General features: G+C 39.0%; 1 protein-coding gene across 2 annotated transcripts in view; it reads left to right on the top strand.

Annotated features, from left to right (window-relative positions):
• LOC108541781 (myotubularin-related protein 13) overlaps positions 1–23,809 on the top strand; it is a 117,465-nt gene that overhangs the window by 26,005 nt on the left and 67,651 nt on the right. For both annotated transcript variants that reach the window (XM_017891446.1, XM_017891445.1), the window contains exons 2-8: positions 10,274–10,444; positions 12,261–12,523; positions 13,516–13,688; positions 14,490–14,563; positions 17,037–17,232; positions 20,076–20,203; positions 21,376–21,551. In XM_017891446.1, coding sequence (XP_017746935.1) covers positions 12,300–12,523; positions 13,516–13,688; positions 14,490–14,563; positions 17,037–17,232; positions 20,076–20,203; positions 21,376–21,551 — 971 coding nt within the window. In that variant the 5' untranslated portion in view covers positions 10,274–10,444; positions 12,261–12,299. The remainder of the gene's footprint in view (positions 1–10,273; positions 10,445–12,260; positions 12,524–13,515; positions 13,689–14,489; positions 14,564–17,036; positions 17,233–20,075; positions 20,204–21,375; positions 21,552–23,809) is intronic.

Genomic DNA, 23,809 nt, shown 5'->3' with positions numbered 1-23,809 from the left:
ATCCTGAAAAGTATTGCCTAGATTTTCTTCTAGGGTTTTTGATAGTTTTGCATTTTACATTTAAGTCTTTTATCCATCTTGAGTTTTGTTTTTTTTTTTCTTTTTTTTTGAGACGGAGTCTTGCTCTTCGCCAGGCTGGAGTACAGTGGCGCGATCTCGGCTCACTGCAAGCTCTGCCTCCTGGGTTCATGCCATTCTCCTGCCTCAGCCTCCCAAGTAGCTGGGACTACAGACGTGCGTCACCATGTCCAGCTAGTTTTTGTATTTTTAGTAGAAACGGGGTTTCACCATGTTGGCCAGGGTAGTCTCGATCTCCTGACCTCATGATTCCCCCGCCTCAGCCTCCCAAAGTGCTGGGATTACAGGCGTGAGCCACTGTGCCTGGCCAGGTAAATTTTTGTATAAGGTGTCAGGAAGAGGTCCAGTTTCAATTTTCTTCAATATAGCTATCCAATTCTCCTAGCACCATTTATTAATTGGGAATTCTTTCCCCATTGCTTGTTCTGTCAGGTTTATCAACGATCAGATGGTTGTAGGTGTCTCTACTTCCATTAGATGAACGTTTTTTGCTCCCACATATGCATGAAAATGTGATATTTATCCTGTGCCTGGCTTATTTCATTTAATATAATGACTTCCAGTTCCATCCATGTTGCTGCAAATGACAGGATTTCATTCTTTTTTATGGCTGAATATTATTCCACTATGTATATATACCATGTTTCCTTTATCCCCTCATCTGTTGTTGTACACTTAGGTTTATTCCATATCGTGGCCATTGTGAATAGTGCTATAATAAATGTGATCTCTTTGATATACTAGTTTTCTTCCTTTTGGATCTATATCCAGCAGTGGTATGGTAGATCTACTGTTAGTTTTTTTTGTTTTGTTTTGTTTTTGTTTTTTTTGTTTTTTTTTTTTTTTGAGACAGAATCTTGCTCTGTCACACAGGCTGGAGTGCAGCGGCGCAATCTGGGCTCACTGCAAGCTCCGCCTCCTGGGTTCACGCCATTCTCCTACCTCAGCCTCCCGAGTAACTGGGACTACAGGTGCCCGCCACCACGCCCGGCTAATTTTTTGTATTTTAGTAGAGATGGGGTTTCACTGTGTTAGCCAGGATGGTCTCGATCTCCTGACCTCGTGATCCACCCGCCTCAGCCTTCCAAAGGACTGGGATTACAGGCTTGAGCCACCGCGCCCGGCCCAATGGTGAGCATTTTTAAATATACCTGTCGACCATTTTTATGTCTTCTTTTAAGAAATGTCTGCTCAATCATTTGCCCATTTTTTTAGTCAGTTTTTTGCTTTTGAGTTGCTTGCATTCCTTGTATACTCTGGTTATTAATCCCTTGTTGGATGGATAGTTTGTAAATATTTTCTCCCATTTTGTAGGTTGTTTCATTAGTTTGCTGATTGTTTCCTTTGCTGTGCAGAAGCTTTTTAACTTGATGTAATCCCATTTGTCTATTTTTGCTCTTTGTTGCCTGTGCTTTTGAGGTCTTGCCCAAGAAATCTTTGCCCAGACCAATATCCTGCAGCATTTCCCCAATATTTTCTTCCAGTAGTTTCATAGTTTCAAGTCTTACATTGAAGTCTTTAATTCATTTTGATTTGATTTTTGTATAAGGTGAGAGATGGAGGTCTAGTCTCATTTTCCTGAGTATGGATATCCAGTTTTCCCAACACCATTTATTGAAGAGACTGTTATTTTCCCAGTATCTGTTCTTGGCACCCTTGTGGAAAGTCCATTGGCTATGCATACATAGATTTATTTATGGGTTCTCTATTCTGCTTTTTTAGTCAAAGAGTCTGTTTTTATGGCAGTACCATGCTGTTTTGGCTACTATAGCCTTATAGTATATTTTGAAGTCAGATAGTGTGATGCTTACAGCTTTGTTTTTTTTTTCCTCAGGATTGCTTTGGCTATTCAGGGTCTTTCTTATGTGATTCCATAGGAATTTTAAGATTGTTTGGCTAGGACTTCCTAATATTAAAGAATTATTGTTAATTTTTTAAAATAGTGGATTTGCAAAATACCTACATGAAATAATTTCTTATTAGAAAAATAACCAATATGCAATAACCCCAAAATGCTTATTGGTATAGATAACAATGAGAATTACCACATTTAGCCGGGCGCGGTGGCTCACGCCTGTAATCCCAGCTCTCAGGGAGGCAGATGCGGGAGGATAGCTTGAGCCCAGGAGTTCGAGACCTGCCTGGGTAATATAGTGAGACCCTGTTCTCCACAAAAAAAAAAGGAAAAAAAAAAAAAGACCAAAAGAAAAAAAAAAAGAGAATTACCATATTTACTGGGACCTGTGTCAAGTACTTCCAGACCCTACTAAAAGGTGCTGAAACCAATAATCAATAGTTGGCAGTTGAAACATATGATGATATTTATGCATCACTGTTTATAATAGCAAACAATTGGAAATAATACAACTGTCTATTAACAGAAACAAGACAACGCTGTATATTCATACCATGGAATTCCATACAATAGTTAAATTGTGCAGTAGTTGAAAAACAAGACTCTGTAAGCCAAACTGACTGGGTTCAAATCCCATCTCTGGCCTGTCACTCCCTATCAGTGTTCCCTTGAACAAGTCACTTATTTTTGCCTCAATCACCTCCCCACCCCCTTTTTTTTTTGAAACAGTTTTGCTCTGTCGTCCAGGCTGGAGTGCAATGGCACGACCTTGGCTCATTGCAACCTCTGCCTCCCAGGTTCAAGCAGTTCTCCTGCCTCAGCCTCCCAAGTAGCTGGGATTACAGGCATGTGCCACCACGCCCAGCTAATTTTTGTATTTTTAGTACAGATAGGGTTTCACCATGGTGACCAGGCTGGTCTTTTACTCCTGACCTCAGGTAATCCGCGTGCCTCAGCCTTCCAAAGTGCTAGAATTACAGGCATGAGCCACGGAGCCTGGCTATTTCCTCATTTTTAAACAGGGGAAATAATGGTACCTATCTCAGTGGGTCATAAGATTGTTGTGAGGATTAACTGAGTTGATAAATATTTATACTGAAAATGTATTATACTCAGAAAAGTATAATAATGACACTTTTGATTATAATAATTTTTTCTTATTTTAAAGACTTTTTACAGAGATATTTCTAGTTGTCAGATAATTTTCATTACCTGAATAAGTCTAACAACATAATGCATGAAAAACCAAGTTGCAGAATGAAACACAACATTGTACTACTTGTATAAAATTGTCCAGCCGAGGCATCAGAGTGAGACCCCCCATCTCTACAAAAATTTTGTTTAATAATTAGCCAGGCATGGTAATGCACACCTGTAGTCTCAGTTACTCAGGAGGGTGAGGTGGGAGGATCACTTGAGCCCCAGAGGTTCAGACTGCAGTGAACCAAGATCATGCCAGCTGCACTATAGCCTGGGCAACAGATGAGACCCTGTCTCAAAAAAAAAAAAAAAAAAAAAAATTAAAACTGGCCAAAAATAGGAGAATTAGGAGAATTTAGATCATATCTTATATTTTTGAGACCACCAAACCCAGGCAAAGGACTTGACAACAGTCTTGCATTTGATGTCTACAAATTTCTGGACCACAAAGGAAAGAAATTGATTTATCCTCTGAACTCTTGATATTTACTAAACAACTTAAGACACAGAATCATTAGAAGGCTAAGTGGTTTAAAACTAGAGTTCGGAAGGCCTGGTAGCTCATGGCTTTAATCCTAGAACTTTGGGTGGCCGAGGCGGGAGGATCACTTGAGCCCAGGAGTTTGATACCAGCCTGGGCAACAAAGTGAGACCCCATCTCTACAAATAATACAGAAATTAGCAAGGCATGGTGGTGTATGCCTGTGGTCCCAGTTACATGGGAGGCTGAGGCAAAAGGATTGCTTGAGCCCAGGAGGTTAAGACTGCAGTGAGCCTCGTTTGTGCCACTGCACTCCAGCCTGGGTCACAAGACGAGACTATGTCTTGAAAAAAAAGGACTTTAATCCTATCATCCCAACTACTGACATTTGTAGAACCTGGCACATCAAGTGAATACTGGACAATGCTGGTGGATGAATATGCCTCTCATGCAGAAATTGTATGCCTCGATCTTCGGAGCAATCCAGAGGGGTATAGACTATTCTGAGTTTAAGGATACTTGTACTGTTCAATCTCTGAGTATCAGGTAGTAAAACAGGAAAAAATGTGGAATACGCTTATAGTCACCCCATTTAACTAAATGGATTACTCACTATTCTGTAAATCCCACTAACTAATGAACATAATATTCTAAATACTCATTGCTTATAGGCCATTCTCTTTCTGCTCCTGCTGAGTTGTATGTTTACAAAAGCCAGTTGTGTTTTGTCCCAATTAATTATATAGTTTTGTTAGATATCACATAAATAGATGAAGTATGAGTTATATACATGAAAAGCATCAATAAGGAATAGAATAAAACCTGCAATATAACTGATATATTCTTTATGGACATACACAGGCAAAAAACAAAATGGGAATGATGATACCTAATTCGTGATAATGGTCACCTCTAGGATAGGAGAGAAATAGAATCAGGAGAGGTATACAGTGGACTTGTATGTATTGTATGTCCTTTCTTTAAAAAAAAAGCGGGGGGGAGGGACAAAGCAAATATGTTTAAGATTTGATAAAGCCAGGTTTTGGATACATATTTTTCCTATTCCTATCTTCCTTTTGTTTGTCTCTCAAGACTAAGCAAAAGAAAGACTCCCAATTTCATCAGAAAATGCTCTAAAATTAATTATTAAAGTGATTTATTATCTGGACTTGGTGAGACCAGAGCAGAATCACAGGAGGACTTGCTAGCACCATCCCTGAATTGTGCGGTTAGTTAGGTACACTTATATTCCAGGGACCAGAACTAGATAGGAAATCTCCAGCAATTTAGACAATGAATCTCTACATTATTCTTTAAGACCATTACATGTTTATGGATAAGTCCTGCCAGCTAGCCTTCTTTCCTGAAATCTGGTTTTCCCTGAGCTCCCAAACTGGAGCCTTGAGCTTGGGGAACAAACATATCTAGCCAGACAGGCCTTTGACAGGCCCCTCATGCTGATATCTTAACCTTTCTCTTGACCTTCTCATCTCTCAGATGATTTGCGTCCTTTATTTGGATTTGAAACTGGCCTGCTGGTTGGCGAGCCCCATGAGTTTATTCTTCATGTCCTGTCCCATGCTGGGTTTCCTTTGAAAGCTTTGTGAAAAATGAATGGCATTGCTTAATCTGGTATCTTCAAGGGCTATTTTTTCTAGATAAAGAAGAAAGTCAACACATTATTAAACATCTCATAAAATTGCATGGCACAATATCACTTGTTTCCTTAGGACAGAATCATAAAAATTATTATGAAATATAAATATTGGCCGGGCGCGGTGGCTCAAGCCTGTAATCCCAGCACTTTGGGAGGCCGAGACGGGTGGATCACGACGTCAGGAGATCGAGACCATCCTGGCTAACACAGTGAAACCCCGTCTCTACTAAAAAAATACAAAAAACTAGCCGGACGAGGTGGCGGGCGCCTGTAGTCCCAGCTACTCCGGAGGCTGAGGCAGGAGAATGGCGTGAACCCGGGAGGCGGAGTTTGCAGTGAGCCGAGATCTGGCCACTGCACTCCAGCCTGGGCGACACAGCGAGACTCCGCCTCAAAAAAAAAAAAAAAAAGAAAAGAAAAGAAATATAAATATTGTTGCCAGAATTGAAGAGAATGAGAGATGTGATTTGGCAAAAGCATTCCCAACCAGCACCACCACTCTCACACCCTCAGTATGAGTTAAATCTTAAATCTCATCTTTGTGCAATATTAAAAGATTATGATGCTAGTGTACAGACCAATTTGTAAAACCATCTTGTCTTGGGAAAGTTTTTTCTTCAAACCAGAGAAATTATTAGAATCAAAAAATTAAACACAAAATAATAAAGAAAACTTAAAAAAATAAATTGTTACAATCAGAAGATAGTTTTATCCATAGATGCTTATTTTCTCTGTTTACTAAAACTGCTGCTACTGTCCCAGGTTATACTGAATTTGAAACCCTAAAGTCTCATTACATCTTTTTCTACATAATTATATTACAGGTTTGTTTTGTAAAATATCTAAATTTTGTGTCTTACAGAGACAACATAGAGTAATGGAAAACTTTATTTCTGTTCCCATCTGTTCTACTCATCTTGCCATATGACCCTGAACAGTTCTCTTTCTTTATAGATTCTCTCAAATGCACAGTGAACACCTGAAATATTTACCTTACCACCCACTTTCTATCCCAAGCTGACTGCAAAGTTCCGTTTTTGCAATTTGTAGATCAAGCCATGATAGCGTCTAGGCAGAATAAAGTGATACTGCCCTCTGCTGGTCCTGAGAACACCCATCAGTGAAATGGCCCTGCCCATCCTCACTGAGGGACACAGGGCTCCTTGCTTGTGGTTGACCAGACAAAGCAAGAAACCACAAAGAAAGAAGGCAAATTGCATGTCTAGAAAAAGAATAATATTTTAAGTATTTGGAGGTTAATGATTTCTAACGCACATATCAGGAGATCGTTTTATCGACAGGCACTTATTTTCTCTGTTTACTAAGACTACTGCCACTATCATCACAGATGCCATAGCCATTTGTGTCTGTCTTGCCACCAAGTGTTTGTAGTATAGTCACTTTACCCTGCTGTAATTCTCACCTAGTAAGCAGGCTGTGGGCCCCTTTGGGCCACTGTCACTCTGTCTTGCACCATTTTTCTTCCTTGGGACATATATAGTCCCGCTTTTGTTCAAACTACTTAGATTAGTTTTTGCATATTCAACTTTTAGTTTGTGAATAAACATGAAGATACAGGTTGAGTATCTCTGATTCAAAAATGTGGGCCACACTTGGTGGCCTAATCCTATCCTAGCACTTTGGAAGGCCGAGGTGGGGGGATTGCTTGAGGCCAGGAGTTCAAGACCAGCCTGGGCAACATAGTGAAAACCTGTCTCAAGAAACTTTCTTTTTTCTTTTCTTTTTTTTTTTTTTTTTTTGAGATGGAGTCTTGCTCTGTTGCCCAGGCTGGAGTACAGTGGTGCAATCTCAGCTCACTGCAGCCTCCGCCTCCCAGATTCAAGTGTCTCTCCTGCCTCAGTCTCCCAAGTAGCTAGGATTACAGGTGCCCGCCACCACACCCAGCTAATTTTTATATTTTTAGTAGAGATGGGGTTTCACTGTATTGGCCAGGCTGGTCTCAAACTCCCAACCTTCAGTGATCTGCCTGTCTCAGCCTCCCAAAGTGCTTGGATTACAGGCGTGAGCCACTGTGCCTGGCCTCAAAAAACATTTTTTAAAATTACCCAGACATAGCAGTACATGCGTGTAGTCCTAGCTACTCAGGAGGTTAAGGCGGGAGGATCCCTTGAGCCCAGCAGTTCTAGGCTGCAATGATCTATGATTGTCATCAGCCTGGGTGACAGAATGAGACCCTGTTTCCAAAAAGAAAAAAGAAAGTCCAGAATGCTCCAAAATTCTAAACTTCTAGCAGGCTGGCATGATACTCAGAAGAAATGTTCATTGGAGCATTTCAGATATTAGATTTTCAGATTTAGAATGTTCATCCAGTAAATATAATGCAGATATTCCAAAATCTGAAACACTTCTGGTCCCAAGTATTTCAGATAAGGAACACTCAACCTGTAATGTCAACTCACATGTGCCAAGGAAAGCAAATATACACCATCAGTGAGAAGAATGCTAAAGAAAGGTGGGGCTTCATTATACCCTCAGATTCCTGTACATCTCTGTTAAGTTTTAATAAAAGATGTTTAATTAATAACTTTTTTGGTGTGTTGATTATCCTAAAAGTGCTTTATAAGAATCTGATAAGGATTTGTTTAAAGCTCATTTTTTTTGGAGCTTATCTATATTAATATAATTTCAAGACTTCAACATTTTTAGAGTTGCCATTGATTATGTTACACTGCATTTGTAAGAAATGGTACTGCCCTGAGTATACTCATGGTAAAGGCAGTTGAGAATTACAGTTTTATCTTATTTGAATTTAGTGCCTTTAAAATCTCTTTCAGACTGGTCATGGTGGCTCACATCTATAATCCTAGCACTTTGGGAACCCAAGGCAGGTAGATCACTTGAGCCCAGGAGTTCAAGACCAGCCTGGGAAATATGATGAAACCCCATCTCTACAAAAACCCCATCTCAGCTCACTGCAACCTCCACCTCCCAGGTTCCAATTTTTCTACAAAAAACTACAAAAAATAGCTGGGTATTGGTGGTGCACACCTGTAGTCCCAGCTACTACAGCTACTAGAGAGGCTGAGGTGGGAGGATCTTTTGAGCCTGGGAAGTTGAGGCTGCAGTAAGCCACGATCATGCCACTGCACTCCAGCCTGGGTGACAAAGCCAGACCCTGTCTAAAAAAAAAAAAAACTTTCAAAATAGGCTTGTGTACTGCTACTGAAATAATTGCTGGTCCTTACAGTAAAGGACTAAAAAATGAAGGAGGAAAAAGTGTGTAATCCATGTCCCAAGTGTCTTCATGCAGAGTATATAAGGAGCTTGTGATTCAGTGTGTGGCTTCTGCTTACGCACTCACAAAACCACACAAATTTTGTTCATGATTTCCCATAGGTAGACAGTAGCTGTTTGTTAAATGAGCAGATAGACATCATGAAATCCAACAGTGATCCCTGTGCACCCTCAAAGAACTCCTGATTTTTGCTTCATAGCCACAACTTACAGCCACTTAATAGGGAGAATTGAGGTTATAGCCAGTTACCTCAGCAGCAGTAACACAGTCCTATCTTGAAAAGGTCTTACACATGGCATGTAGTACACAGAGACTCTTCAAGGCAAAATCACAACCACCTGGCTTCTAACTACACAGGCACTACATTTTGTGGTATTCATGATACCTATTCCAGCTCTAAACCAAAAAGGAGATTAGCATGTATTAAGCATATAATTTTTACCAAATGTCTTATATATCTGGTATACATCCCTAAGAAATGAACCAACTTTTGTTGTGTAACTGTTATATAACCTTAGTAATCATCTTCAGTGTCCAACATTTCAGAAGAGACTCGGCTTATTAAATTGCTTCAAAAGAAAACTTATCAGAAACTTTAGTTCTACTCACAGAAAACAGATGAACTCAATTCCAAAGAATAAAATGGGCCAAAAAATGTTTATTGAAAATGGTACCTACTTTTTCTTGGAAAATTATGAATTTTTTAAAATTTGAAACATCCTTTTAGAGGTGAGAGAAGTAGTTCTGGAAAGACTAACTGAAATTTGGCAGTGTACATTATCTTTAAAATTTGAAAAGCAAGTTTTTTTTAGAGGTTTCAAGGCAGAATATTACTTTGGGAAACAAAATCATAAAGTGAGGGGAAAACAGAAGTACTAATTGGCAGTTAATTTGGCATTTAATTTATTTTGATTTACTTTCAGTTCTTTTGAAAGACAATTTGATGTTGTAAAAAGAGCAGGGGTTTTGGAACTAAACAAACTTAAATATATATGAAGTGCCTTCTAAATGCCTGCAGAGTTCATTTTCCTTCCCTCTGTTGTTAATCACCTCTTAAGTTTACTCTTACTCTGAAACCCAGCAGGAAGTCCCTGAAAGGAAGGCGGTTTGATTTGTGTTTATCTTTCCCTGTGCAAATTTGGTTACCAGAAAATGCCCTTGAAGCCCAGGACAGTCTTCTAGAGAGTATGTGTGCCAGGCAGCAGCTTTGGTGGGGAGGTAATGGGCTGGAATGAGCAGTAGGAAAAGTGCGGTTCTCCTGAGTCCCTAATTCATGCTATATCCTCATTCTGTGTGTAAGGCCAAGCTGTAGGTTCACTCACATATCAATTGCTGTCTCTTAAAAAGAGTACTCTAAAGCCAAGTAGAAGAAACGTTAAATTATCTGGAGTTTTATGTTTACATTGTGATGGATTTTATTATATGCCCTAATTGTAATAATATTCACTAAATCTACAGTGCCTCCTTTTCCTGTATTTTCTATTTGATATAATAACAGCTTTGATTTTTAGCTGTTACTAAAATACCCATTTTGATAAAGTGACTAAGACTCTCAAGGATCCAACAGCAAGCCCACAGTTGCCAGTTAAAAAGGAATAAGTTGCTGATTGCTAAGCCTGTACTACCATAAGATATTCTTTAGAGAAATCCTTTGATCACATCTATGATTAACTGTGGCCTCTGTGACCTTATGAACTGTTATAATTCTGCCAGCCCCATGGTGATACATTTTGTGTATTCTCACAGAAACTTGCCCCTGGAGTCAGCCAGTTTGCTTACACATGTGTACAAGACCACCCCATTTGGACAAATCAGCAGTTTTGGGAGACAACCTTTTACAATGCAGTGCAGGAACAGGTTCGCTCCCTTTATCTCTCAGCCAAGGAAGACAATCATGCCCCGCATCTGAAGCAAAAGGTAAGAGAGAAGAAAAGAACGCTAATTGTGTGGGATTAGGATTCTGGCTTTAAGGAAAGCAGACGTTCCCAGGGCAAAAAAAAGAAGCTCTAGCTACTTCCTACCAGTGTATTTGGGTTTTATTTAAGGAGCCCTGTGATATCTTTCTTCTGTTGTTTTCAGACATTATGTTTTTCCATAGTAACTTCTTAATTCAGTTCTTCAGCACTAGGATTGTTTTGTTTTGTTTTGTTTTGTTTTGTTTTGTTTTGTTTTGTTTTGTTTTGTTTGAGACGGAGTCTCGCACTGTCGCCCAGGCTGGAGTGCAGTGGCCAGATCTCAGCTCACTGCAAGCTCCGCCTCCCGGGTTCACGCCATTCTCCTGCCTCAGCCTCCGGAGTAGCTGGGACTACAGGCGCCTGCCACCTCGCCCGGCTAGTTTTTTGTATTTTTTAGTAGAGACGGAGTTTCACTGTGTTAGCCCAGATGGTCTCGATATCCTGACCTCGTGATCCGCCCATCTCGACCTCCCAAAGTGCTGGGATTACAGGCTTCGGATTGTTTTAATATACTTTAATAAATAAGAATTTCCTGGAAATGATTATAGGAAGTTGAATAGAAAGAACAAACCTAAAATAACAGGCATACTTCTCTATGCAGCTAACTTTCCTGGAGGAATGTCAAATTAACGTTAATTGACTCCAAAATAAATGTAAAATTTAGTAGTTATATTTTTTTTTTTGAGACGGAGTCTTGCCCTGTCGCCCAGGCTGGAGTGCAGTGGCCGGATCTCAGCTCACTGCAAGCTCCGCCTCCCGGGTTTACGCCATTCTCCTGCCTCAGCCTCCCAAGTAGCTGGACTACAGGTGGCCGCCACCTCACCCGGCTAGTATTTTGTATTTTTAGTAGAGACGGGGTTTCACCGGGTTAGCCAGATTGGTCTCGATCTCCTGACCTTGTGATCCGCCCGTCTCGGCCTCCCAAGGTGCTGGGATTACAGGCTTGAGCCACCACGCCCAGTCTAGTAGTTCTATTTTTAAAAAATGCCAGTAATAAATCTAGGTCTTCTTCTAGGAATATTCTATATGTTTCTGTTTCATCAGCGTAAAATATTTTATGAAAATATCAGAAAATATTTTAAAATCAAGGAAATTGTTTTTAATTTGAAAGAGTAGTTTTAAATACTCTGAAAGTTTAAAATATCATTTACTAGCTCTCTGGTTTGGGTCAAGTCATGTTACTTCACTGTGCCTTATTTCCTCACTGGTAAAATGAATATGATTATTATGAGATTTTAGTGTCTAATATATAAAGTGCATTGAAGAGTACCTGGCATGCAGTAATAATAAGTGTTAGAAATTATCCTCATGAATTGAATTTAAAGCAGCCTTAAATGCTGATTATCATTATACTTCAGAAATTTATTGGGCTTTGGGGGTGCTTTCGATAATTTTTTAAGCAGCTGTAATGGTAATATTGACACATCTCGAAAGAATTCATAGAGCAAACACATGTCACTGCTACTTTGCCAGCCATTCTAAAGAAGTCTATCCCGGAGCCAGCCCTAGGTTAGGTACAAGTGAGACCATAGACATACCAGCTCTTCACAAGCTGTAAGGTGCTTTGCTGCTGCTTTCTGAGGTTTGTCACATAGTTCCACTCAAGGCCTGTTGGATCTGGGAAAGACTAGGTTTTGTTTTGTGGTTGTTATGTTTTGTTTATGTTTTCATTTTTGCTGATGTAAGCATTTAATAGAATAGTTATTTAAAACATCTATGTTTTTTAAGCTCACCTGAAGTGATGGTTCTCTTTTGGATTGTGTTGCTTTATTTTTTAGGATAAGCTTCCTGATAACCAATATCAGGAGAAGACAGCAATGGACCTGGCAGCTGAGCAACTACGCCTTTGGCCTACCCTGAGCAAGTTAACTCAGCAAGAGCTAGTGCAACATGAGGAAAGCACTGTCTTTAGTCAGGCCATTCACTTTGCAAACCTAATGGTAAACCTGCTAGTTCCACTCGACACAAGTAAAAACAAGCTCCTAAGAACATCAGCACCAGGTGACTGGGAGAGCGGAAGCAACAGCATTGTCACAAACAGGTACCAAAATGTGAACACACAGACCCTCCTCCTACTCTTCTTGGGGCCAGTCTTGGCTTGACAGATAATATTAAACATTTTGAGCAAATACTGCTGTACATATTTCAAAAGTTAACCATTTTTTCCTCACCTTTGGACTTGTTCAGCTTTTCTCTCTAAAAGATTCACTTCATCCTACTATTCTTAACCACTTCCCACACTCTCTTCTTTTTTATGACCTAATTTTTCCAAATATCTCACCCATTACTGATCCAGCCCTTTAGTTACTGTCTGCCAAAGCAATTTACAGAAATCATTCCAGAGAAATTAGTGAGCACCTTCTTGCAAAAGTGAGTTTGTTTCTCAGCCTTCCTTTTCCTCAACCTTATAGTCATATCCACAACCATGCCTTCTGTGTCTCGACCCTCCAGTGAGTTCTCATACCACTGAAACTAAAACCCAAATGGGTTGCAGTTTACTCAGAGAGTGATAAATCCTGGCAAGAGAAGGGTTCATAGGACAGTTTGGTCCTTACATACCGAAGAATATGCTTGTTGCTGAGAAAAATTCTCTTACTTTGCCTACCAGGAAACGTGTTCCTCAGTTGCCAAGTTGCCAAAGATAGCCATATTACTTGGTTTCTATGTAATAATTAACTTGGGAGGACAGGTTGCTTTAGAAGGCCCAGGTAGTCCATAATAAATGAGAGAATCCTCTCTTGGTTTATTTTCTGTGGTTCCTGGGTTCCTTTTGGGAGAGTGACAAAAGGTATTCCTTACAGAAACAAATCTGGGTCCAAAGGATAATGCCTGACAGTAGTTTCCAAATGTAGACAAGTAGAACATTGTGTTTTATCACCATGACTTACCAAGGAGCCATGGAGTTAAGTGAGCCTTCTACTTGAGTAGACATCTCTTTGATCATATTTCAATTGCTATGTAAATTGACTACTATATAGTAGTCATTTGTTGCATTTGAGTACTGACCATGATTTCTTTCCTTGACTGTCTTAGTATTGCAGGAAGTGTAGCTGAGAGCTATGATACAGAGAGTGGGTTTGAAGATTCAGAGAATAATGACATTGCCAATTCTGTTGTGCGATTCATTACCCGATTTATTGACAAAGTTTGTACAGAGAGTGGAGTTACTCAGGATCACATCAAGAGCCTTCATTGCATGATACCAGGTAATCACTTTGCAGATATTAGAGAATCAGAATATTGAAGATTATTGAGTTTCAGCATAAAACCTGGCAATACATGTCTTCCATGTAGTTCAGCCATGCTATTTATTTATTTTCTGATTAGTTTTTAAAATGTTTTTAAATTGTTGTAAAATACATATATAACATAAAACAATCTAAGTGTACAATTCAGTGGCATTAATTACATTTACAGTGTTGTGCAGCCATCACTATTATCTGTTTCTAAAACTATTACCCCAAACACTCTACCCATTAAGCAATAACTCCTCTTTCCCCATCCTGCAGCCCCTGGTAGCTTCTAATGTATTTTCTGTCTCTATAAAGTTGCCTGTTCTAGGTATTTCACATAAGTGGACTTAGATGCTATTTGTACTTTCGGATTTGGTTTATTTCTCTTAGCATAATGTTTTTAAGGTTCATACGTGTTGTGGCATGTATCAGAATTTCATTCCTTTTTATGGCTGAGTAATTTTCCGTGGTATAGCTGTCCCACATTTTATCCATTCATCTGTTGATGGACATTTGAGTTGTTTCTCCCTCCCTTTTAGCTATTATAAATAATAATACATGAATATCCACATGTAAGTATCTGTTTGAGTCCTTACTTTCATTTCTTTGGGGTATGTATGTAGAAGTGGAATTGGTGGGTCATAATGGTAATTCTCTTTAACTTTTTTGAGGAACCACTAAACTTTAATTAACTTTTAATTCTAAAATATCCAGAATTTGTTTTTATTCTCCTTGTCTGTGTTCTCTCATTTTGAATACTCTGACTTATCCTAGGAATTGTAGCTATGCACATTGAGACCCTGGAAGCAGTACATCGAGAAAGCAGAAGACTTCCACCTATTCAGAAGGTAATAATTCCAGACTACATGCTTTCAGGGTATAGCCTCTCTTCTTAAAAACAAACGATAGACTGCTGTGTGCCAGGAAAGTGTGTTCACCTAACCTTTTACAGACACTAGCTCCAGTGTTAATGATATGTTAAACTTTCAGAGGAATTTGTCATATAGAACCTTATAAAAAGGATACTGAAATAGGAACAGAATCTTTTCTTGGATTCAACAAAGGAGCGATAATAACCTCTCATTGAGTCTACTTTTATAGGCAGAGCATAAATTAGGAACATTTCTAACCTCTAAGCCCAACCCAAGATTTTATTTTGTGCCTATTTTCTCCCCCTCCCCCACCCCTAAAAAAGGATTTAAGGCAATTATCATAAAAAACCTAGGTTTCTGAATCTGACTATACATCCCAAACAGCTGGAAAGTCTATTAAAAATTCAGAGTCCTGGACCCAACCTCACCCTCCTGAATCGGAATACCCCGGGACATGTCTGGGAATCTGTGTTTTAACAAGGCTCTCAGATGATTACTTTGTAGTCTGGTGCCAGTAGACTATGGTCTACTGTTGCCTATATAACAGAACTTTATAATAGAACAAAAACAAATTGAGGCCAGGAGCCATGGCTCACGCCTATAATCCCAACACTTTGGTAGTCCAAGGCAGGCAGATGACTTGAGCCAGGAGTTTGAGACCAGCCTGGGCAACATGATGAAACCCCATCTCGTCAAAAAATAATTTAAAAGTTAGCCAACCATGGTAGTGTTATCTGTAGTTCCAGATACTCAGGAGGCCAAGGTGGGAGGATCACTTGAGGCCAAGAGGTTGAGGCTGCAGTGAACTGAGATCATGTCATTGCACTCCAGTCTGGGTGACAGAGCAAGACCCAGTCTCATAAACAAATAAATAAATAAATAAGTAAATTCATTTCATTCATTCATTCATTCATTCATTCATAGGAGCGAGCAGAAGCCAGATAGGTAGGAATATAATTCTAACAGAAACCTGAGACATAGTGATTATTATACTTTGGCTTTACATTTAGCTCTAAACTCACTAGAGCCAACAAAAAGAATACTGCTGATTAGTGTTTATTGCTTAGTAAAAAATAAGCATATTAGACATTCAGGGGAGATTTTTTTTCCTAGCCCTAAACTCTTCAGAGGAATGTATTATGTGGTTACTGAGTCAGAATTTCTTGAGTTGTGTAAATGTTCATTACGTGGCCAAGAAGGACAGGTCTTGTTAAAAGTTCGTCCATATTTTATTTTTTTTTCAGAAACAGAAATAATAATATCCAAATAATTTCAAAAGTAATAATGTTCTTTGTATAAATTTGAGCATAAAAGAAATACACATTGTACAAAGTGAAAGTCCCTTGTAGTCCTCCCTATACTACCTCCACCTCCACCCTTAACTATGATACCATTGCCTTTAATAGTTTAGTTCACAGTCTTACAATTCCTTTTCTTTTTCCAGAAATGAGATTATAATGTACATACTGGTTTCTAACTTGCTTTTTTAACTTATCAATGTATTCTGGAATTTTTTTTTTTTTTTTTTTTTTTTTTTTTTTTTTTTTTTTTTTTGAGATGGAGTCTTGCTTTGTCGCCCAGGCTGGAGTGCAGTAGCGTGATCTTGGCTCACTGCAACCTCCCCCTCCCAGGTTCAAGCAATTCTCCTACCTCAGCCTCATGAGTAGCTGGGATTACAGGCGCCTGCCACCACACCCAGCTAATTTTGTATTTTAGTAGAGGCAGGGTTTCACCATGTTGGCCAGGCTGGTCTGGAACTCCTGACCTCAGGTGATCCACCTGCCTTGGCCTCCCAAAGTGGTGGGATTACAGGCGTGAGCCACTGCACCAGGCCTTCTGAATATTTTTCCATGTCAACACATACAGATCTATGTCATATTTTAAAGGTTACAGAATGTTTCATTGAATGAATATTTCAGATATTTGAGTTATTTCCCACTGATTTTACTTTTAGACAGTTCTGCAAAGAATCCTCCCACATTTGGATATATAAACTTCATTTCTGCCTCTTACCAAATCAGCATTCTCATGTGACTATCTGGGAAGTCTGGCTTAAGATTTTTGGGTCTATAATTGAAAAGATCACCATGGTCTGAGTATTAGAAACTCCACAAAAGTTGTGTTTACAATACTTTCTCTAGCCAGGTAGCACTTTGGGAGGCTGGGGCAGGAGTATTGCTTGAGGCCAGGAGTTTGAGACCAGCCTGGGCAATGTAGGAGGATCCTGTCTGTACAAAAAAATTTAAAAATCAGCCAGGCATAGTGGTGCATGCCTGTAGTCTCAGCTACTCCTGAGGCTGAGGTCAGAGGATTTTTTGAGCCCAGGAGTTTGATGCTGCAGTGAATTATGATTGCACTACTGTATTCTAGGCTGGGCAACAGAGCAAGACCCTGTCTCTAAAAATCAATCAATTTGTCAATCAGTCAATCATTCTTTTTCTGTTGTAAGCCCAAGATTCTTAGACCTGCTCTGCTGCCAGGGGAAGAAATTGTCTGTGAGGGTCTTCGAGTCTTGCTGGATCCTGATGGAAGAGAAGAAGCTACTGGAGGTCTTCTTGGAGGCCCTCAGCTCCTGCCAGCAGAAGGAGCCTTGTTCCTCACCACATACAGAATTCTCTTCAGGGGAACCCCCCATGATCAGTTAGGTATGACTCAATATGCCATCAGAACATGGATATCTGTGTGGTACATGAGGTTTCGATCCCAGCTGTGCACAGTGATTTGCAGATCATTTTAAATCCAAAGTAAGCTTTTTGCCACACAGGTATTTTGGTGAAATACTTTAGTTGAACAGAGCTAGTGATAATTTGGGTCATAGTTTTTTACTTGAAGAACAAAGGGTTGTCTTCTAAACAATAAATCAAGGGTTCATTTGTTGAAATGATCATAATTTCATGGGGCAGAGTATTATAACCTAGAGATATTCACTCTAACTGCTGAATATATTCCTTACTGGTTTGTCTCCACTTTCTGAGTCCTACAGTTAACTGTAAAACTAAGGTCTTGCAGATACTTGAACCTTTTTGTGGAAGGATATGCTGACCATCACAAGGTTGTCCAGCACCAATCCCACTTCCCTCTTATTCCATTCCAATTAACCCCACTTCCCTTTTGGCAGACAACTTCTCTTCTACTTGCCAAACTCCTATAACTTCTATTTCTATTTTCTGCTATTCAGTACAGCCTTCTATATTAGAAAGGAATAGCATGCCCTACCAGAAGTAATCTACATTATCTTCTTAAAGTCACTATAGTTTGTATGTAAAATGCTCTTTTTGAGAGGAAAAGCACATAATTAAGACTTTTGGGCAAAACAATGGGACTCCAAGTCAGAGCTCAGTGACTTGAGTCACTTAACATTTTTGTACTTTGTTTTCCTCTTTTATAAAATTGGGAGATTGGGCTTTCTTTGGTGATAATTCAGTGGTTCTTAACATTGACTACATATTTGAATTATCTGGAAATCTTTAAAAAAAAATACCAGTTTCTGGGCCCAACCCTCAAACAATTGAATTAGAATCTGAAGCAGTAGAAATGGGGAGACCCAGGCATCTGTGTATTTCTTTAGCCCCACAAGTGATTGTGATTGAGAACCATTGGGCTAAATGGTCACTAAAGTGCCTTTCTCCTCTGAAATTATGTATTTAGTAGCATATGATGAGTATGCACTATGTACTACTCATTTGTTGGACAATTGAATTCAGATATATAAAATGTATTCTCTTTTAAATCTTAACAGTTGCATTACCCCTAGGTTGAATAGAATCAAGATGATTTAGTATATCAGTCATAAAAGACTGCTTACCATATAATGTGCAACAAGTTCATAAAATTAAATAAGAAAAGATGAATTTGTAAGAATAGTTCTGCTTATTTTGAAAAAGTGAAAAGGAAAAAAAATGTCTTAGCCCACTCCTTCATATTGCTGTACACAAATCGTATTTGAAAGTAAACGTACTTCTAAAAGAAACCATACAGTACTTACAATTTTTTATAGTAGGACTTTTGTGAGATTAATGGCCATAAACATACATTTTGGACACATAAACATGTGATACTTACGTGGTCATTTAAATTGTTGTAATTTATTTTAAAGTCATGCTTAGTGTGAAATCTCATATTCTCTGGCTTTTTCCTTTCAAATTTTGGATTAATTTCACTTAGGAAAATTATTTTGTCATAGAAAATATTTTATTTCCTTTTAAATTTCTAATTTAAAATTTCTCCTTTGATGACACATATAAATATTATAATTTTACATGTTATATAAATGTAGGTGTTAAATACATCCTAGAACTTAAATCCTATGTACATCCTGACTTTAGCCTCTAGATATGAGCTTGATGTAAAAAGATAGTCAGAATTTTTCTAGATTATAGGTTGATAGATCCAGGGAATTAGGATTCTGATTATAATAAATGAAGAAATGTGTGGGCTGTTAAATAAGATGAACCTAGTTCACATCTCCCCACCTCCTCCCTATCCTGGCCTACTAGCTGGGAGGCCTTGTTCATTACCACTCCTGTTATGTTCCTCTACCACTGCCTAAAATGCTCTTCCTTTCCCTTCTGCAAATCCAGATTCTACACTTCCTTTAAAGCTCATCTTCTCCCTCACTTCTCCCAGAAATCATTTTCTATCCATCTAGCACGTAGAGATCCTTCTCTGAAATATTTAAATCCCTGTAGTCTGTTCCCTCAAACGTAAGAGCTAACCACATATTATTATATTCTGCATGTGACTCTCCTCCCACGGGAAATTGGAAGCTCTTCAAGGGAGGTCTTGAGTGTGCTACCTTTTTCTAGACTCTCATCTTCGTAACCTCAGGTACTTGATAAATAATTATTTATATTTTCCCATGTTTGCTTCAATAAACTCCTAAAAATCTTGCGCCTAAGTCCAGGCTTGTTTTCCAAAGTCACACATATATAGTATAACACCTTTTACCATATATGGAAACAAACTTTAAAAACCTGTTCTCTTTTGCTTCATCCTTACATTAAATATCTTGGATGTCTTTTCAATACTTGAGGAGTACTTTTTCTTTTTTTGAACAAAACCTCCCTTTCTATAAAATTGCCTTGAACCGGGTGATCTTGTGTGGCACACAGTAGGTTGGGGAGATAGAAAGAATGAAGGCAGTCAGGCTGTGACAGTTTCTTCACTCCAGGAAAGGATTCTGTCTCAGGAGTGGCAAGTCACTTGTCTCTAACTTCTCAGATTTCCAAGAATTCCAGTTCTTGCCTCATTCCTTCTGGTCAAGGATCCCTTCTATTGCCTCCTATGCTAATTGTGTGAAATGTAAGTCACTTGCCACTCCTGAGACATAATCCTTTCCTGGAGTGAAGGGCACTTGCTTTCACTGCATCCCTGGGCAGTGTCCTCTTCAAATTCATTTCTCCAGCAGTGATTGATGAAGTGAGCAGTAGATACTCTAGAAGTGAGCTATAAAGTGTTGTTGCTAAAGCTGTGTCCTGTCTGTTTACAGTGGGTGAGCAGACAGTTGTGCGGAGCTTTCCCATTGCCTCCATCACCAAGGAGAAGAAGATTACAATGCAGAACCAGCTACAGCAGAACATGCAAGAAGGACTGCAGATCACATCAGCATCTTTTCAGGTATTAAAAAAGGAAGCCATTGTTTTACTATTCAAAAATTTTCAAAAGTCAAATGATATTGTGGCCATTTTCTGTGGTCATGTGCTCAGAAGTTTCGAGGATAAGAATGGGGAAGGTCATAGGCTCTGAGAGGGTAATCATCAACTGAGTAAACTCATGGATGGTATTGGATTTAATCCCTGGAGCCCCTTAGTGAACTCAGAGTACCAACAGATACTCAATAATGGTGATCTTAGAAACTTAGACACATACAATTGGTTCTTATTCTCTCCCAAGTTATACCTCAGTACCTGTTTGATGAAGCCTTTAGATAAAAAGCAGTTGTCTTGGCATCTGTTTTGAAGGAAACGCCATGTGGCTGTTCTATGGAAAGGTAGAAAGTGTAGCTAGGGCTAAAGTTCTGTTGGTACTAGTTGCATACCCCTGATAAAGCAAGAAGTTTTCCAGGGGTTTATGACTATATCAGAACTTTGTAGAATCACTAATGCAAATCAGACCCTGGAAGAAGGACCTTTTCTTAGTTTTTCCTTTTTTTAAATTCTCAGTTTGTAATATTTTGCTTTTCTTATTCTTCATCACTTCTCAGATTTCAGTTCTTGCCTCATCCCTTCTAGTCAAGGATCTCTCCTATTGGCTTCTGTGCTAATTGTGTGAAATGTAAGACTGCTGATCTTTAGGCTCCAGACCTCTCATCACCTGAAAGCATTGGCTGCCTAAGGATTTCCTCACTGTTCCACCTTCCAAAGAACTCCACACTTGAATATTGCCTAGCTGTACTGATTAGGATTCTAGTCAAATGGATTTTTTTTCTTCCTACATTTGTTGTATCTGGGTAGGAAGAGTCCTTATTAGGCCAAATTCTCTATCTGGAACCAACCAGTTGAGAAATTAGAAGGGCATGTTTGCTAGTACAATTCCCTATCCCATTGTAGAAGAATAATCATTAAGAAACTGACTTGAAGATACATGATTTTCCTTGCCAACTAGCCCTTTATGGCAAGTAAACCTTTTTGAGCCTTTTATTTTTAAAAATTTAAAATTGTATTGCATGTTATCCAAAGTCCCTTCAACCTCCAGTCTTGCCATTTTGTGTTATTATATTCTGTTGTTTGGGGGAAAGTTGCCTGGAAATCCTTAATGCTTCTTTTGTGTTTAATCTCTTTTGCTTCTAGTTGATTAAGGTAGCATTTGATGAAGAAGTCAGCCCAGAAGTGGTAGAGATCTTTAAGAAACAGCTGATGAAGTTCCGTTATCCTCAGTCCATTTTCAGCACCTTTGCTTTTGCTGCTGGACAGACTACCCCACAAATAATTTTACCAAAACAGAAGGAAAAGAACACTTCTTTTCGGTAAGAAGAAAGACGAGTCTGTTAATTTCAGCCCTCCCATAATTGATTGCAAAAGGAGTGACCTATCCTTTGTGTCCAGGTGTAAGCAATTGTTCTTTTCATTCACTATTCTGTTTCTGTCAAGCCATGGGGCCAAGATCATGAAGTTATGGAACAGCAGCATTGATAAATGTAGCAAGTTTCAAACACTGAAAGCTATCAGAGGCTTTGACTGTCGTGTCCATTGCTCATAATCCTTTTTTAGAATGTGAAATTCTATTTTCTCTTTTTTCCATATTATCACTTTCTAAATGCTTTTGACCAATCCCTTCAGCTTTTATTAATATCCAGGCCCAGTGGACAGATTTGCTTTTATCTAGAAACAGGAGGCTTTATTTTCTGTTTTATGTAACTCTTTTGAACATTCCAAACTTACAGAAAATTCATAACAGTAGTACAAAGAATTTCTGTGTATATTTTACCCAGATTCACCAGTAGTTTCTACTTTGGTCCATTTGTTTATCATTCTCTCTCTTATATATACATATATTTTTTTTGAGCCATTTGAGTTAGATATAAGATGTCCCTTTATCCTTAAGTACATCACATAAATACATTAAGGAATATATTTATCCTTAAATATATTTCCTAAGAACAAAGACATTATCTTTTTATTTTTTTATTTTATTTTTTAAATTTATTTATTATACTTTAAGTTCTGGAATACATGTGCAGAACGCGCAGGTTTGTTACATAGGTATACATGTGCCATGGTGGTTTGCTGCACCCATCAACCCATCATCTAGGTTTTAAGTCCCACATGTGTTAGGTATTTGTCCTAATGCCCTCTCTCCCCTTGCCCAACATTATCTTACATAAGCACAGTAATCAAAACCGGAAAATTTAATTAATATAAAACTTTTACCTAACCCAGAGTCTATATTCACATTGTGTTAATGATCCTTTTTTAGTTTAGTACCTAAACTTTTTTTTTTTTTTTCTTTTTTTTTTGAGATGGAGTCTGGCTCTGCTGCCCAGGCTGGAGTGCAGTGGCCGGATCTCAGCTCACTGCAAGCCCCGCCTCCTGGGTTTACGCCATTTTCCTGTCTCAGCCTCCCAAGTAGCTGGGACTACAGGCGCCCACCTCGTCGCCCGGCTAGTTTTTTGTAGTTTTAGTAGAGACGGGGTTTCATCGTATTAGCCAGGATGGTCTCGATCTCCTGACCTTGTGATCCGCCCATCTCGGCCTCCCAAAGTGCTGGGACTACAGGCTTGAGCCACCACGCCCGGCCAGTACCTAAACTTTTTTATTGCTGGTCCAGGATCTAATCCAGGATCAGGCATTGCATTTCGTTGTCATATTTCTTTAGTATGAACCCTTATTTTCTAGAAAGTTTTTAGAAATTTATGTTGAAAGTTTTAAACTTCAGTTATTACAAAATAACAATTGTTTTAAGTTATCTTCCATCAGTGATAAAATATAAGGGCTAAAATTTCATTCATTGTTAACCATGTAGAATGTGGGCATCTGCCAATACAAATTACAATACTAGGGAGAGCTTTGCAGACTTTGGAAAAGAGACCCTTCCTTTTGCCTGAAAGAAGGGTAGATTGGGGATTATAGAAGATTTGAGGTTTCAGACAGTATATTATTTCTCAGTTGCGCAGCTAGCCACCTGTATTACCTGGTAAGCAAAGGAGACCAGAAATATCCAGGTATGGTATGCTGAAGCATGACCAAGTTCCTAGGGATTTACAGCAGTGGGCCAAGCATCTTGTCTTAGCACCATAGGGTCGCAGAGGAGCCTATGATGTTTGTTATCTCAGCCTTCAATGGAAGGGAGAAAGCTTTGTGTGATATTTTACATTTACAAACTATCAGAAACATGTATATTTATATTAGTTTCAGAAATATATACCTGTATCAAGCCTGTTGTATTAGCTGCAACAGAGATATAGCAATTTAAAAATTTTAAGGCCGGGCGCGGTGGCTCAAGCCTGTAATCCCAGCACTTTGGGAGGCCGAGATGGGCGGATCACAGGGTCAGGAGATCGAGACCATCCTGGCTAACCCGGTGAAACCCCGTCTCTACTAAAAAATACAAAAAAAAAAACTAGCCGGGCAAGGTGGCAGACGCCTATAGTCCCAGCTACTCGGGAGGCTGAGGCAGGAGAATGGCATGAACCCGAAAGGCGGAGCTTGCAGTGAGCTGAGATCTGGCCACTGCACTCTAGTTTGGGCGACAGAGCGAGACTCTGTCTCAAAAAAAAAAAAAAAA

This window comes from Rhinopithecus bieti, unplaced genomic scaffold (genome assembly GCF_001698545.2).
Source record: "Rhinopithecus bieti isolate Rb0 unplaced genomic scaffold, ASM169854v2 scaffold_20891, whole genome shotgun sequence".
Taxonomy (NCBI): Eukaryota; Metazoa; Chordata; class Mammalia; order Primates; family Cercopithecidae; genus Rhinopithecus; species Rhinopithecus bieti.
This window is presented reverse-complemented; position numbering and strand designations above follow the sequence as displayed.